The sequence below is a fragment of the Phyllopteryx taeniolatus genome, chromosome 2 (genome assembly GCF_024500385.1).
Source record: "Phyllopteryx taeniolatus isolate TA_2022b chromosome 2, UOR_Ptae_1.2, whole genome shotgun sequence".
NCBI classification, from domain to species: domain Eukaryota; kingdom Metazoa; phylum Chordata; class Actinopteri; order Syngnathiformes; family Syngnathidae; genus Phyllopteryx; species Phyllopteryx taeniolatus.
Window position 1 is genome coordinate 10,434,166 of NC_084503.1, and position 17,814 is coordinate 10,451,979.

A 17,814-nucleotide genomic window follows, 5' to 3' on the forward strand; every position below is an offset into this window, starting at 1 on the left:
GTTTCAAATCCACTGCAAATTACAAAGAGGTTTATTGATAATCACTTCATAAGTCTTCCCATGTCACTCTTAAGTTATCCTCCATAACCACTCAAATTTCTGTAGGCATTCGTCTACCACCTTTGCAGGCACAAATTCTCCAAGCACAAACGCACCACTTCCGTTTGAATGGCAAAATAGAAATGGCGGCACATCTCAAACAACTTTCTGCAATATCTAAACATCCATTTCAAGTGTCACTTTAAATCTCCTAAATCTAAATACTTTCCCCCCCCCCCCGCTTAGGACTGCCATAAAGATTAAAAAAAATAATAATAATAATGTTCACTCTATAGCTTGAAATCAAGAGCGCCTATGTGATCCTCATCTCGGTTGAAGGACGCTGTCGAGGTCCTGCTTCAGAGAGCCGTGTCCTCGGAGCCAAAGAGCCTGCCGGCGATGGCCTGGCAGTCCGCCACGCAAGCTTTCCCGTCAAAATCGGCAGGCAGGATGTCGGCGTCAAATGCCTTCAAGTAGTTGCCCAGCTCGTCCCCGTGGACAAACACCTGCGGTGAAAGGTATTCATGCCAATCAGACAAAAGTGCACGAGGAGCGCATGGCCCTTCTGCTGGCCCTCTGCCCGTACCCTCTCCAGCAGCTTGCTCTTCATGAAAGGCTTGACCACGTTGTACGTGGTAGTGAAGTACCACGGCTGGTGGGTGACGTGGACCGCCTTGAAACGCGCCGGGAACGAATCCTGCACAGTCAACAAAGCTACAATAGTAAAAATGCTCACTCGTTCATTTGTTGATGTCATGACCGACCTGCAGCATGTCCACCATTTTCTTGAGCTCCGCCGGTTTAATCCCTGAGGCGTGCTGCATGGTGAAGCCTTTAAAATTCTCAATCAGGACAAAACCGTTGATCTGGGTCTCTTCATTCTCAAGTAACTTCTCCAGGATCACACAGTACGCTCTTAGGATCTAACACACACACTTATGGGTCATTTTCATATAATTTGATCAATAACGTTAAAGACGTAGTCCACTGAATTTCCTTTGGGAAAGCAATTGGGAAAACTGATTTTACTGCGTATTTGAATTATTGGCAGTTATCCATCAAAAGGTCATGATTATTTCTAAGGGGGGGAAAAAACACTCGAAAGTACTATTTTTCAAACCTTTAAATACAAAAATGTCTTTGCCGTTAAATGTTCAAAATTAAGTTTCATGATTTGCGACATGTTTTCTAAAGATGATAATTACATTTTTGGCTATACTCTGTAGGATTTTTCCTTTGTGTTTTCATGAAAACTAACACAAAAGACATCTTAGTGTCTTCAGAGTTCATTTGGGGGGGGGGGGGGGGGGGATTCTTTTACAAACAGTCCTTCTTTGTCACTCTTTCCCGTTGATGTAACTGGAGAGAGCCTCATTATATTGTTGCAATACACCAGAGGGATCTGTAAGTTGAAGTACCAGGATGAGGCAGCCATTTTGCATTCCCACAATAGCAGACAGCTATCTTTTATTGTCATGAACATGCATGCATGAAATTTGTTCGCTGCACTTAACCCATCCCAGTAAATGGTGTTATTTCTGAAATATGAAGGCATATGTATGAATTTGTGAAAGCGTCAGAACTATTGCATATCTTTACCGTTATTACGAGTGCATAAAGACAAGAGTGTTACGGGTTTAATGATAAATTTCGATCATTTATGCACTTTTATCTGCAGAGTTAACACGTAAGGGGAACACGTAACTTGTGCAACTAACACAAAAAAAACCCCACAAACATTTCTTTACCGTTATTGGTCAGATTATATGAAAATGACCCCCGCTCTCCCACACACACACACACACACACACACAGTGCAGGGCGAGTCAAGTATTTGCACCTTCAGCAATATGACCACCACTAGCAGACCACGTCAGGGCCCTTAACAGATTTAGTACTTCATATTGCTATTTGCATATTGCTATCAACGAACAAAAGTTTTGCCGACCTCATCAAAAGTGATCTCCTCCAAGTCCCAGTTCTGAATGTTGAAGAGCAGCACTACGTGACCATACTTGTCCCTGCTGGGCAGAACCACAGGGTAGCCCGCCTCAATGGTGCTGCGGACGGCCTCGGGCGTCAGATTCTCAAACAACTCGGGGTACTCCTTCCTGAAGCGCACGTAACCTACAAACACACACGATCTTGCATTATCCTTGTTGTGGCCCACAAGGTACGGAGATTATTGTTGCATCACGCACAATGACACCACTGTTTCATCGCGTGTACATTTCAACTGTATGCCCTTTTCATCCCAAGACCCCCAATTAAGCACGGGCATGCACATGAGTGTGCAGGATGTGTTTGTTTTTCACTCGACCATCAATTAACCTCGCCGAAAAAGTTCCAATTCCATTTCCGCTTTCCCCTAATCGTAACTGTCAAAGAAAAGCGACGCGAGCTATACTAGGTCGAAAAGGTTTTTGGGATGGAAAGAAATGACACCCATATGAATTATTTCAGAACTTTATCTACCCTAAACAACAGTATCATGTAAAAATTCCGTTGGAAAATATTTCCTTGCATTGGTAGCATAAATATACAAAGCCTTAAACTACTACTTTGTTGATGTACCTTTTTGATCTGATCCCAGGTCTCAGACCTTTTGGATAGGAGTCTATCAAGAGGCATTGCAACAGGGATAAAGAACAGTTAATTACTAACTCATTTGCCTATTTGCTGGGTTTTTGAAAATGTATTTATTTAGTTTGTATCTATTATTCACCCAAAATTCCCCAATTCGCTGTTTTTGTGCTCTTTTGAAAACACCCTAAAATGCCACAAGATAGCGCCAGATGCCCGTCGTGTGGAAAAGTAGTCTTACTTTTCTATTAGTCAGGGCTCGGGCACCAATCTTGTGGCTTCTTCAAACAATGTTAAAAGGATGCAACTCGGAGACAAGCTTTGCATTTTGGGGCGGTGTTCTGAAATGTTCTGGAATTATTACATCATCACAAAAGACGAGATTGTTAACACTTTTTATATCCACATCTATGTCACGTTTCATTTTTGCAGGCTGCAACCGCATACAATATCACATATCGCAACGTGAAACCTACCAGTGCAAGTCATGGTGCTCTACTGTGAAGTTCCCACCGGTACATTCTGAGTTCACAAGTAAAATAAACGCGCTGTCCCAGTTGGACACAAAGGAGGTCTTTGTCAGGGGCTCATCAGAGCCCCCAATTAACAAACACATGGCTCCCTTTCTCCGCCATGGACAGTATTCATGCTAAACCCGAGCACAAAAGAGGCCTCACCATCAATTACCGCAGCTATCGGTAAATGTCTACGGAATGTGAACAAATGCTAAAATAATACGGACAATGCAACATAACGAGACAGAAGATGGTTACCCTTCATGAGTTCGTGGGCCCTGACAACATCGAACTTGCGGGCTCGGAGGAAGCGCAGCAGCAGAGAGTCGGGCTTGTCCCCGAAGCGCTCCAGCACCAGTTTGGCCAGGTCGTCTCCCTCGGCCGCCCTCTCCTTCATCAGGGCCCGTAGGTCCTTAAGGGACAACGCTTTCCTCTCCTCCGTCTCATTCAGCTCATCCTTAGCCTGCGCAGCGGGAGCACAATTTTTCGAGTCACGGGGTCAATGTCTGGGTCCGCAATGCGTAGCCATAGTTACCTTCTGCGCGGTGTGGCCCGGCATTTTGCGACACGGCCCAAACACGGGCCCGTGATCCTTCACTGTCAGATGCTCCAGCTTGGATCTCAAGGCCCGCTCCTCCTCTGACACCACTCGGAACGATCCAGTCTGCACGAGAGACCAAACGGCTTATGTTAACCAATCCTAGCTTACTATATGCCTTGAGACTTGAACTGACCGAAACGTGAACTGTATGACATGACAGGTTTTGCCTGTTTCCCATTTGCTATTTCTTCTGATTTTGAAAGTCAAGTTATTTTTTGTGTTGTGTGCACGAACCTGGCAACCCATCAGCGTGCTGAGACTCATATCAAGGGCGGAGCTCCCAAAATGATTACATTTACTCGTTACTTGACTTGCTTGAAAATGAAGGTCAAGACTCGAGACTTACTTATGACTTACACCTCTGATTATTGCCATCCATCTTACTTCACGAATTCAGCTTCAAACAATGACCTGAAGTGTTAGGCGTGCTTGTGAGCCGGCGGGGACCCCAAGCGATGCACAGCGGTGAGCGACTGCTTAAGCTGCTTCACGTGATTATTGAAAAAAAGGACCTCTGCAGCCACGTGTCAAAAAGAAACAGCTCCAGGGTCCCTCCCAGCTGACACAATAACAGCAAGTTAAACATATCACCGTATTTGATTGAACTTACAGCGGCCATGTTTGCAGTATTTCACAGCAGCGTCACTGTGGAGAAAGATGACAACAGATGCGCCTGATAAAACGAGAGTTGAGTACAATGCTTAAATGAGTGAAAGTCATATGCTGGTATCATCACGACATACAGTGTCATTCATTTCACAATATGTTCATCATTGTGGTTGCACGTCGGGATGTCCAAAAGAGTCAACACCACAACTGTGCTAAGGGACAGAATTCTTTAAGCATCTAACGGAAGAAGCTGGTGCTTATCTTACAATCATTTAATAACCATCGCAACCATCCAAACAATGCCAATGTCAACATCATGTTCATTTGTTCTTCTTCCTTTTGGAGGTGTGCACTAAGGTCTAATTGTCGATAAATATAGAGCAACATCAGTCTTACCTTCAGCAGGTGGATTGTGGCGAGTTTGAGGGCAGCGTGGAAGAGGGACGAGACGACCACAGGGGGAAAGTGGACCAGAAAGGGGAGGAGCCATCATTCAGTTCACACCAATCCATGGCTCATTTGCATAATGCAAAATGAAGGTTGGAACTTGGATGGCAAGTGTCACTCTGGAAGGGAGAAAAACAACGAAATTAACATTTAACCATACCATAATATCATACCATGCTATATAGCATTAAGGTACAGTATAGCATTCCCACCACCAACACAGCGTTATGGAAGATAATTAGAAATAGTTTACAGTAACGCTATACTGATATAATACACTTTTCTTTTGCTGTATTCGATTTTTTTCAATCATACATTTCTAAGTTGATTAGCAAGCACAACTCATGTGGTTCTACTGCCTTACGGAAAGGTGTCTAGGGTGAGTTTAACTTGCCAAATATGATTTTGTATTTATTTTATTTTTTTGCATTTTTCAAAACATAAATTAAGTTGGAATGGGCCTTCTGAAAATTATTTCCCAATGTGTTTAATCCATCTTTACTGTGTTATACTGTGAGTTTCACTTTTTGAACTGAAATAAATGACTTTTCTATGATAGTCACGTCCATACAATCAAAATCATCTACACTTTACGTTCAGCTTCTCTTTGTATTCAGAGTCCTCGGGGATATACCAAAAAAAAAAAAAAGGAAAGGAACAAGAAAAGACACATTATTCAGATACTAGACAATTAAATAGGCGGTTATAATGCAAAACAAATAAGCAGGTACATTTTCGTCTATTGATTTCTTCTCGTAAAACATGATGCACACTCCTTGTTGATTCATTAAGTCAAGTTTCTATTCAAGTATTGTTCCCATGGTGTGGCAGAGCACGTGACGTGAAACGTGGGCTTGGATGTCCTTTTTTGTGTGAGCGTGGAAGTGTCATAGGAGGAAAAATGACAGCACTCACAGCGCTCATTCGTCTCTGCATAATGATCAGTCAATCCACCAATTTCAATTTCGGACATACAATACTGTCATGTGGTATTAAGACTCAAATGTGTTCAGTGGTGTTACAGGCATGTGATTGTTGCTTTCGATGGAAAAATGCTCAGATGGCCTTTTCCCGTGCAATAGTTCCGACACTTTCACAAATTCATTCATATTCATGCTGAACCCTGAGATGTGAGAAAGCCGCTTAATGAGCTGTGTTTCAAGAGTCCATCTCGCACCGGAGCTCGACGCTCCGCTGGCTCCACTGAGGCCTCTGGCGCTTGGCCGGCTTACTGTACTCTGCTATTGTTCTTCAACAGAACCTCTCATTAGCGGATGACCTCATATATAACCCCCTTTTCCCCTCGGAGGGAGGAGAAAAACAAAAAGGGTTAACAGTGTCTTTAAAACATCAGGCAAGAGTGTTGATAGATCATAGATCATGTACAGGGCACATGTTGAAAATGAGTGCCAAAAACCTCCGTATGCTTGTTTCATAAATACAAACAAACAGGAATCAATGTCAGCTGAAACCAGTGGTTCTCAAACCTTTGACACCAAGTACCGCCTCCTTCCAAGTAGCCTACCACCGTCATGACGATCGCATAGTAGGCCTATGTGTTCATCAAAAAACGAGAGACAGGTCTTATTCCTAAAAAAGTATTTTTATTATTATGGTAAGCCACTGTAACATTATACACAGCTGAACATGAGCACTGTGCTTAAATAGAGATATTGCTTCAATTCAAATGTATTTCACGTAAAAGTTGGAAAAATCATCAAATTCTACCTCAAATGTTTCATAACAAACAGTTCTTAAAGAGTAAATGTGCAAATGTAGTTGACTAAAAAGTTAAATACAACTGAATTGTACTTAGTGTACCACTAGAGGGAGCAGATTGACCGTGTCCACCACAGTTCGGAGATTCATAGATGTGAACAGATAACTGCTTTTTTTTCATTATTTACACAGAGTACATGTTTACACTGTGACTATACATGTCACCCATGCCCCAAGGGGGAACTGCAAGGCATGGGTCATGACAATACAGTGCTTTACACAAAAAGGTGTTTCAATACATCAGTTTTCCATTATACTTGTAGGTCTAGTACTTGTTTATACTTTTTTTTTTTTTTTTTTGAATTGGCTCGGGGTCTGTTTTGGGGCAACAGTTTGGTTTTGCAGGAAGAGTCGGGTGTTTTGAGAATGCTGCTTGAATTTTTGGATTCGTGTTTCCGGTTTTGAGGAAAATGGCTGTAAAGTTTGAAGAAATGAATTTTAGCAACTGAGAAAAACTGTTAAACGTGTGCACAAAAATCAATCTGGCAAAACCGCTGGAGTAAATTCACAAAGTAGACCTTCAGTAAACGTGCACCATATTCAACCAGCACCCTGGACTGATCACCAGCGGATCACAGTTTACCACCAACTGTTTGATTGAAAGCACAATTACTTGAAAGGAAGCAACATTTATCTTCGATCAGACATCAAATGATGTCGGAGTGAAGACAGAACGACTGATATTGTTACCAACAAATATTTAGCCATATAGGACTCCATAATATAAATAAGGCACAGTTGCAGAGGGTGCAGAGAGAAGTGGTTTGTCACAATTTAAGAAGCGACTACAATACGGCCACAATAAGCACCTTTTGAATAATAGTGTCGATTAGATTCTTCCTCTGATCCCCACTGATGCTTTATTAGGAAAAAGTGCAAATAATATTGCTAGATTTTTTTAAATCTCATCTTTTCTCTTGATTGCATTCTCTTTTTGGTCACAATACTTAAGGCATCAGGAAGAGTGCCAACATTTAATATGCAAGCTCTCATGAAGTTATAAATCATATGAGCAGCAACAAAATACTAGTGAGACTACAAATAGGCTAAAAAGACTGTAATAAAACGTCAGTACAAATCATGCGGTCAGTGATAAAGACTACTTGAGGCAAAGAAACAGAAAAAGAGAAACAAAATGCTGGAAAATGAACTAAAGCAAATTTGGAGGCACTTGTAAAGAAACAAACATTTGAATCAAACAAACCAAACGCACAGGTAAACAAATGCAGTTGCCGATGAGGTGACATGATTGGACGAAATACAATGTATGGTACACCCGGTAAGGCCTTAACATCTCCAGTGGTTTCTTCAGTCAGGTTCAAAATGTTTACGCCAGTTCGGATATGCCCTGTTTAACCTTGACTTACTTGATCATTAAACAGGCCCAGTTCACATAAAATTCTTAACGAACTAAAACAAGTTTCAATTCACAAAACATCTTAAAAAAAGTATATTGAAAGGTCTAAAACAATCAAGCATTTTACCGTGTTACCTTAAAAATACTCCAGCAGCAGAATATGAAAAGTCAGGACCTGCAGTGTAAACAGTCTTAACGTGGAGAAAAATGTCATCTGCATTGGAAATAAACGAAGATGACGCCAAACACAAAGCGAACATCTTGACTGGTACCCAGGATTGAGCATCTCATGCGCTCAGCCCAAAAACGTGAGCGCGGCCATGACGGTGAAGCCCAGCAGTATGAAAAGCACCTTGAGCAGCTGCTTCCCGGGGGAATTGAGCTCATGCGGGAGGATCTCCAGGAAGGTGATGTAGATGAACGTCCCCGCGGCAAGGCCCTCCAGAATGGACTGGATGAGCGTGCCGGCCGCCAGCTGGGCCTCCATCACGCTGATGCCGATGGCGATCCCCAGCGGCGACATCACAGCGAACACCCCGATGTAAGCGGCCACCCACACGGGACTGACTGCGCTCTGGACCAGCTTCACTGACAAGCTGAACACGATGATGCTCTTGTGGACCAGTATGGCGATGCAGATTTCCAACACCTGGGAAGTGAAATGTCTGTTGTTTATTTCAATGGAACCTGTATTTTCCCCACGTTCCACCACTTTTTTACTGAATAGAACAACACATATTCACTTTTATAGCAATTAAATAACATTTAAACCCTTCTTACAAAAAAAAAAAAAAAAACTGGGGGGCCAATTAAATTCTATTAATACGTGGCCCTAGAAAAGTGTTGCGAGTACTACTAATTGGACGCGGGCTCCGGTAAGTTGTACAGTACGTGAAAGAATCCCTAAGTACAGTTCAGTTGTATTTAACTTTTATTAAATTGAACCTTTATGCACAATACACTTTAACAGAATCATTACTTAGGTACTGTTTTTTAATGTTCCTATATTAAAGCACAATGTTAATGATCAATCTGCATAATGTTACAGTGGCTTATAATAATACAAATACTTATAATACTTTTTAGGAATAAAGTCTCACTTTTGATAAACGCTTTGGCCTACTACGGTACTTTATTTCCACGGTACTTGGAGCGCAAATTACTTTTTTTTAGGTCGTACTTGGTGTAAAAAGTTTAAAAACAACTGCCCTATTTAAAAAAAAAAAAAACTACAGGTAAATGCCGTTATTCTTTTGACACACTAAGGGGGAATGCGCCTTAAGAGATGTGCTGGGAAGTGTTCAGGCTCACTGAGGGTCTTGTGACCACATGACAAGATTTAAGTAAGTCTCATGACAACATTCCTTTCTTGGTCAAAGCATCCAACCAGAAGCTGCCAACTTCCCTTTTGAATGTATATTCACTCATTAGCCACAATCTTAGATACACAAAAGCTTTATTAAATCTGCATTTCCCGAATTTACGCGAACAGTTATTATTTGCTTTCAGTGTGAAGCAGTGCAGTTGTACACCACTGCAAAAGTGCAACCATAATAATAAATATATTGCTAAATTACTACCTCTCTGAATCAGGCATGGGGAAACATTGGCACTAAAAGGCTACAATTGATTTTGATCTGTATTTATCGTTTTCCATTTGAGCTGTCCATTGAAAGGTCTTTTGTAAATGACATTTAAAAAAAAAAAAAACAATATTACAAAGTATGTAAAATATATAATTTAAAATATCAACACTAAAATAATAATTCACCCACCTTTTTTATTTATTTACAATAAATTTATTTATAAGCAACCATTTTAAAAAATAAAGCAAAGAAATTTCAAGCATATGAAAAATTGTTCATTTTACCATTTCTATTTTGTGATTTACAATTGATCAATTGTAATACATACATCAAACAAATTTTAGGCCAAAATAAAATGTTGCGCATCAAATGTTACGAAACTCTTGATAATGTAAATCATGGATCACCAATATCTCTGCAGAGGACACAAGGTCGCTCCTAAGGACCACATGAGTAGCTCGCAAGCCTGTTCTACAAACACTTCACCAGTGATGGGACAATGGGTCTCATTCACTAACCGTGCATACGCACACATTTATGATTCATTTGTGCAAACGCGCTTTTGATGCACAAATCTGTGATTCCTCAATATGTTCATACTTGTATTTGCCTGCGAACATTTTTTGAAGCTTCTCAGACCATGTGTATGCACAAAACAATGCAGGATCCGCCATCAAAAATACGCCAAACACACATTTTACTCAAAATGCACAGCGTATTGGAACTACAGCCAGCTATAAAAACAGTAAGAATAACAACAATAATAAGTCAAACCAGGAATTTGCTTATGGGGTGACTGTCCTAAATAACAATTAAAGGACACTTTGCGTCACTTTTACCTTCATTCCGTTCAAGTGCTTGTGTGTGTGTGTCTCAGCCGTAGCTGGCAACGTGCTGTCCGAAGTTGCTATTCAACGAGGAAGTGCGATCAGACCGCTCGCATTTCCTTGTTTTTCCAAGGCTTCAGTGTTCATTCTAATCTCTACCAAAATCAGATGAATTTTTGTCCTGTATTTTGCCAACCTACTTTTTCTAGTACAGTGTTCCCTCGCCACTTCGCGCTTCACGTTTTGCGGCTTCAGTGCTTCGCGGGTTTTTCCAAAATATTCATAAATTATTTTTGGGGGTTTTTAAATACAGCCATATCGGCAGCCATATTGCGGAAAAGACGCGTGGGTTTCATGTTGATGCGCGAGAGAGGTTTCCCTGCATGCCGAACAAAGAGATGAATTGACTCAGAGGCATGTACATGCCTGTACATGCCTGTACTGTACGGGCACTCATACAAGGCCCGTGATTGGTTCCCGGCGCGACATCGACCAATGAGAGCGCGAGTGGATTTATCCCGTGAGCGCATCATCGCAGCTTCACCCAGCATCTTCCCTTGTTGTGTCTCGCCAGTCTCGTCCACGCTGTTGTGTTCGCAATAACTTTTTTGTTGAAGCGATCATTTTTTTGGTTAGTTAAGCAAGCCCTTAAAATGCCGCCGAAGCGCTGTGCCGCTGCGAAAGCTTCCTCTGGGGCGCCCAAGAGGAAGAAGATGATGATGATGACCCTCAGCGAAAAAGTGAAACTTTTAGATTTGATCAAAGAGGGTAGCCAAATATGGACAAAGCGGACAAAACAGAAGTAGCTGTCAGGTGGGTCTTTTCCGGACACACGTATGAGAAAACCAAGGTGTTGTATTTATTTATTTTTAAATAAAATTGACACTTTTATACTAAGTCCATGTCAGAGAGTAACTCTTTGGAGGTCTAAAATTGCCACAATGGGGGACCTTTAAATATTTTCTGTGAGTCTGCATGTACAAATGTGATGGAAATTGATCAATTCACAGTACAAGGCACACCGGCACTGGCGAGGTTCAATCGCAAAGTGCTCTGATTGGCGTGTACGGCTCAAATTTTCTGTCGCTTCAAATTCCAATTTCATGAACTTAACCAACTACAAATGCCTCTTTGCTGCACTGCATGTATTTCTCACTATGTATTTTAACAACATATGCAGTGTTTGCTTATTCTCAGACCTCAAATTGTTTTTGTATGGGTATATGTATGTTTTGTGCCATAATCTCTATTCATTAAAATGATTAACATGATTATTAGGCTATATGTTGTTGGTTGCTGTGCAATCTTTCTGATGATACCAACTTCTTGAACATAGGATAAAGATTCAAAACGTTATGAAACGTTTGGATCAGCCATCTTTTGCGAGTTAAACCTCCCGCATTGGCTGAGGTGCGTCAGACGGATGTTTTTTTATATGTAGGGGAATGGGGCAGATTGCAAGTTGGGGGCACGAGCCCGTCTTGTACAGTAGAAGGAATTCTGATTCATTAACATGCGAAGAAAATTGGTCCGGTACGCATGGGACATGAATCTGATGGGGATTTCTCGTATACACTTAACTTGTGCGCAGAGGGCAAACATTTCTACGCATTTATTAGTAAACAAGGCTGATTGTGATTGTGATAGGAATGTGGTAAAAGTGATCATTTGAAAATAAAGTGTTGCGCATTGATTTTCATCCTACCTTATTAAATCATTGTTTAGAACTATTTTTAGGGATCATTAACATGATCAGAAAAAAATAAATAAAAATCCAAATACGAACACGACCAATGTAACTTTTTACTAGCTCTCTGCGACCCACCCAAAATGGCTCCACGACCCACTTTTGGGTCCTACCTTATTAAATCATTGTTTAGAACTATTTTTAGGGATCATTAACATGATCAGAAAAAAATAAATAAAAATCCAAATACGAACACGACCAATGTAACTTTTTACTAGCTCTCTGCGACCCACCCAAAATGGCTCCGCGACCCACTTTTGGGTCCTTCCCCACCAGTTGAGAATTACTGCTGTAGACAAAGGTCATTAATTGTTAACGACAACATATAATTCAAGTTGATTTGACTAAATGTGTTATTTCAAAAGTGTGTATCAAACTGGTGGCCCTTTACATAAATCAGTACCCAAGAACCTGCTGTCAGTTGGTGAACCCTTGATGTAAATGCTTCATGGACCGGATTAAAGAATGGAGCAGGCTGTAAATGGCCCACCTGCCATACTTTGCTTAGCTTTGCTATAGATTATACACTGCAACTTTGCAAGACAGCACTGGCACTCATGATGTACAGTATAATGTATAAGCAATGCACCAAGGTGTTGGGCAAGACTGGAAAAGTGTAACAAAACAGAATTTGAGAGAAAATTGTTAGCTATAAAGTATTTTCTGTAACCTCGAGATGATCCAGTATCAGATGAAGCGCTGCCTTTTTTCTTACCTTCGAGTCAGTGTTCTGCAGGCCGATAGCAAGCCCTTCAAAAACCGAATGGAGCGACAACGAGAGGAAAAGCATGAAGGAGCGAAAAGGCGAGTGGGCCTGAAAGTCAACATGGACGTGGTGGCCGCTGCTCTCCAGATCCGGACTCGCGGTGGAGCCATGGACGTGGGCGTGGGCGTGGCCGTTCCTCATGTCCTGTATAAGAGGTGCCCTCTCATCCACGGTCCCTCCCATCTCCCGACAGTTCAGAACCATCCTCTCCAATATGAGGACTGTGAAGAAGCCGACAGCCATGATGAACTCAGGAAGTGGGAAGTTGACCTATGTGGCAAGAACAATGGTAATAATCAGTGGTATATCACAATAACAAACTATTGCTGCTATTGAAAATGTGCCCAACCCTCTGTATCCTATCCCAGCTAACTTGTGCGAGAGGCGGGGTACACCATGGACAGTTTGCTTGTAGGGGACAACAACCATTCACATTCACATCTATTTAGAGTCATCAATGTACTTTACATGCATGTTTATAGAATGTTGTGGGACGCCAGAGTAAGGAAACTCATACAAACACAGGGAGAACATGGCAAACTCCACACAGGAAGGCCGGTTGCTGAGATCAAACCCAGAAGCTCAGAACTGTGACGCAGACCTGCTAACCTAGTTCACTGTGCGGCCCTTTTATTGTTATTATGAAATAAAATAATCCCGCTTTTAGATGAAAGTCATGCACAGCCACAATACAGCATTACAGCAAGCTCCCTTAAATCAGTGATTTTTTATTTTTTTAATCTACATATCACAGTGGTGCGAGGTAGAGAGGAGTCAATAGGTGTGTGGAGGTTTACCTCAATCATGTTAGAGTCCAGCACAGTGTTGATGTCCGCCAGGTAATCGGGAATGATATCGAGCAAACATGCTGCCAGTAAAACTCCACCGGCGAAGCAACTTATCAGACTCAGAACTGTGCGGTGAGTCTCTGAAAATGTAAAGATTTTAATATATATATATATATATATATTTCACTTCTGAAATCACACAGGGACACCTTTAAATTAACCCCACAAACTTGCTTTTTTAAAATAATAATAATAATAATTAATTCATGACAAATTAGACCAAAACCGCATTAGCTGAAAAAAGAATATAGTGCTATATATCCCGCATTACTTCCACACCACAATAACTGATGGGAAAATATGTGCTTTATCAGTATAACAAAAGGTCATGAGATCTGATTCTAGATGACCCAACAGAAAGGTCCAAAGTCTGAGAGAGAAGTGATACTTTCACTTCCACATTAGACAAGACGAGACTTATGGACAAGTTATTTCAACACCTTGTATTACATCATGAAAATATACATACACTATATGGACAAAAATATTCGCTCACCTGCCTTGACTCACAAATGAATTTAAGTGAGATCCCATTCTTAAATCCATAGTGTTTAATATGACATCGGTCCACCGTATGCAGCTATAACATCAAACTCTTGTGGGAAGGCTTTCAACAAGGTTTAGGAGTGACTTCATGGGAATTTATTTTTCCAGAAGTTACACACTGATGTTGGACTAGAAGGCCTGGCTCTCTGTCTCCACTCAAATTCATCCAAAAGTGTTCTATAGGGTTGAGGTCAGTATTGTGCAGGCCAGTCAAGTTCACCCACATCAAACTCTCTCATCCGTGTCTTTATGAACCTTAATTTGTGCACTGATATGTTGGAACAGGACGGAGGCATCCCCAAACTGTTCCTATAAAGTTGGAAATGTCCAAAATATTAGCTCTTGAGCTCCAGTAAAAGGAAATCTGAATGCTTCAACATACCAGGAGATTTTGGACAGTCCAAACAGTTTGGGCATTACCCCTTCCTGTTCTCACATGTGTGTGCACCGGTGCACAAAGCAAGGTCCATAGAGACATGGATGAGTGAGTTTGGTATGGATGAACTTGATTGGCCTGCATTGAGTCCTGCCCTCAACCCAAGAGAATACCTTTGGGTTGATTTCGAGTGAGCCAGGCCTTCTTGTCCAACACTAGTGTGTGACCTCACAAATATGCTCCTGGAAGAGCATATTTTGGGCAAAAATTCCCATAAACCCACGCCTAAACCTTGTTGAAAGCCTTCCAACAGGAGTTGAAGCTGTTACCGTTGCAAAGGGTAGACCAACATCACATTAAGCCATATGGATTTAGAATGGGATATCACTTAAAATCATATGAGTCAAATTTTCTCAATCTAGCCCTTTGTAAATTTTAGTTGAATACCCCTGATCTAAACATTATATCCCTAAATGCAATTTATACTGACAAAGACCACGTGCATCTTTATTTAACTGCCTCTTTCGCTTGGTTTAGGCGGACTTTTAGTGTAGTAGAAAAAACAATGTAGAATTTCTGGGCAAAATGCCAACATAGGTGTGAGAGCGCCCACAATGCATAAGCACCAACACCAAAGTGGTCGCAGGACTGTGGAGTCCAATACCTGTGGAAAAAAATAAATACAAAAAAGTTTTGCACACCACTATTTAGGGCCATATATGTAATCTCGTCAAGGGGCCGGCCCTGTCTTCCCTTCTATTCTTCTAATCAACGTGTTTGGGGTCCGTAATCTCATCCAAAGTGCCAACACATGATCATGTGTCCTATGTTAACACACTTGATAAAATCACTGGAGATTCAGGAATGTGAACACGTGACTTTTCATTGAGCAAACTTCATTCAAATACCCCGTTCGTTTTGTCCAAACCCAATTTTACGTTAACATTTCAAACTGTAAATAAGGTGGTTATTTTTTTTGTACAAATCGAGCAGTGTAATTATTTAATGACAAGCCATTTGTTTGCCGAAAGTGTCGAATTCAATAATCCACCTACCTGTCCCGTTTGTGTTCCTGAACCATGTGACTCGAGCCGGGATGAACCCGAAAAAAAGAGTTAATAGCAACAAACCGACCAGAGCGCCAATTTTCACTTGAAGCAAAAATTCCATAATGTGTGTGTCAGTGAGAAGTTCGCTACCAAGCTGAACTATTATCGAGTTAGTTGCGAGGCTACATAAGACTTGGTCGACAACACAAACACAGATAAACCATAGTGTTGTGTTATGAGTGGAACTCGCTCTTTCTACGGTGGCCGACAAAGGTCGGAAGACAGCTCAGGGTAACATCCCACGCACATAGACAACTCATTACGGGTTAGGCCCGTTGTTGCGATACGTCCACACCTCCGCCATTTTGGATGTGGGAGAGCTACCATAAACGAATAACAGTAAAGCACGCCTTCACAAAGTGCAAAAACTTAATACTGTAACTTTCTTTCACCCATTCACACACACACACACACACACACACTAATATAGATAGGCACCAAAAACCCGTAGAAACGTTTACTCCTGGCACGTGCACAGACATTATGGGGCAGGCGCTCAAGACAAAAAAAGGGTACCTTTCGCTAAAACTATTAATACAATTAAGAAAGAAACATGCAATACATGAGTTATGTATTATATATTTACTTCTGTGAACACAATCAACACAGTCAATAATACAACTATTAACTCTAGATTATTTTCTCCATTAATCTAGAGTGGATATAAAAAAAGTCTACACACCCCTGTTCAAATGCCAGGTTTTGTGATTTACAAAAATGAGACCACGTTAAAGAATTTTATAACTTTCCCCCCACTACTAGTTAACCTATAACATATACAACTCAATTGAAAAAATACAATATTTTAGAGAAGGGAAGTGAAAATAAACAACTGAGATTACATCAGAATCAGAATCATCTTTATTTGCCAAGTATGTCCAAAACACACAAGGAATTTGTCTCCGTGGTTGGTTGCACTCATGGTTGCACGAGTGCACACACCCACTTATAAATGGAGATGTGGCTGTGTAGTCACATCTTACAACACAAGACATGGTCTGCAGAGACCTTACGCAGCATCAGAGGGGTCTCACTGTTCAAAGGCATCAGAAGAAGGGCAAGAAAACGAAACAAAACAAAAAAACAACTCCAAAGCATCAATGTCATATATCATAGCATTTCCCATCATTTTTACCCATCAGATATCGAAACACTTTGGGTAGAGTTGGAAGGGTAGAGATAGAGGATCATTTAAAACAATTTTTTTAAACATTATTGACTGAAGAAAAGAAAAAGGCTGCTGGAAAATGAGCACTTTTTCATCCAGTGCAAAAAGGGAGGTGCTTTAGCACCGCTTCTATATAATCAAATATTTACACTATTGTTGGATTTAACTTACCCAACATTATAAAAATAGACACAAAAGGAATGAAGACACTGGTTTCTTTTCCTCATGAGGAGGGCGTATGGGAGATTGTTCAGATCACAGTCTCTCAACACGCTCTAAACAATCTCCCCCCCTCGCTCCTGCATTTATTTGAAATAGGAGGGATTTACAAATCATAATGTTCTAAGCAATAAGACACAACACAAAATATTTGATAATAAGAGGGTTTTTTCCCAGACATAGTATTCTAAACAATAAGACACGACACATACTATTTGATAATAAGAGGGTTTTTTTTCCCAGACATAGTATTCTAAGCAATAAGACACAACACAAAATATTGGACCAACACTTGTCCCGACCCGACCACATCCGATCACGTCCTTGGTCCAGGCGCCCTTCCATCGGATGATGCTGAGTCATCTTTTCAAAGGCGAGACATCTAAAATCGTCCATAATACTAATGCAAGCTAAGCAAATAAATGATAACTTCTACAATTTATCTAACATTTCCCTCCTGTTTATCATGTATTTGCACAAATTCCCATCTCATTAAACTTGTCATACATGAATGTTGTAGTTTAAACATCGTAATCATCTGCATCAGGAAACAAATCAGTTAAAGCAAAATCATCATTATCATCATTATCATCATACAGTAATGGATACATCAGCTCCATACGGTTCTTCATGTGGGTTATGGCTGTGGTGATTAATTTACTGATTAATGTCCGAATGCATGGGATACAACA

The 17,814-nt window shown here is 40.9% G+C and overlaps 2 protein-coding genes across 4 annotated transcripts; both read right to left on the minus strand.

The window, feature by feature from the left end:
* Positions 1-13: 13 nt before the first annotated feature.
* On the minus strand, positions 14-5,080 carry LOC133470837 (retinaldehyde-binding protein 1-like). 3 transcript variants are annotated; one of them, XM_061759741.1, is made up of 8 exons: positions 4,744-5,080; positions 4,349-4,383; positions 3,673-3,801; positions 3,396-3,600; positions 1,988-2,166; positions 804-962; positions 626-736; positions 14-545 (listed from the first exon to the last, which is right to left on the minus strand). In XM_061759741.1, the coding sequence occupies exons 2-8, from the start codon at positions 4,355-4,357 to the stop codon at positions 399-401; spliced, it is 939 nt and encodes a 312-aa protein (XP_061615725.1). In that variant the 5' UTR covers positions 4,358-4,383; positions 4,744-5,080; the 3' UTR covers positions 14-398. The 3 variants fall into 3 exon arrangements, with proteins under 3 accessions (XP_061615725.1, XP_061615717.1, XP_061615733.1); XM_061759733.1 differs by having other exon boundaries at positions 4,349-4,411; positions 4,744-4,838; XM_061759749.1 differs by lacking the exon at positions 4,349-4,383 and having other exon boundaries at positions 4,744-5,076.
* A 2,453-nt stretch (positions 5,081-7,533) lies between these two features.
* On the minus strand, positions 7,534-15,959 carry slc39a1 (solute carrier family 39 member 1). Its single transcript, XM_061759763.1, has 4 exons — positions 15,682-15,959; positions 13,654-13,784; positions 12,806-13,126; positions 7,534-8,579 (listed from the first exon to the last, which is right to left on the minus strand). The coding sequence occupies exons 1-4, from the start codon at positions 15,794-15,796 to the stop codon at positions 8,226-8,228; spliced, it is 921 nt and encodes a 306-aa protein (XP_061615747.1). The 5' UTR covers positions 15,797-15,959; the 3' UTR covers positions 7,534-8,225.
* Between the last annotated feature and the right edge of the window lie 1,855 nt (positions 15,960-17,814).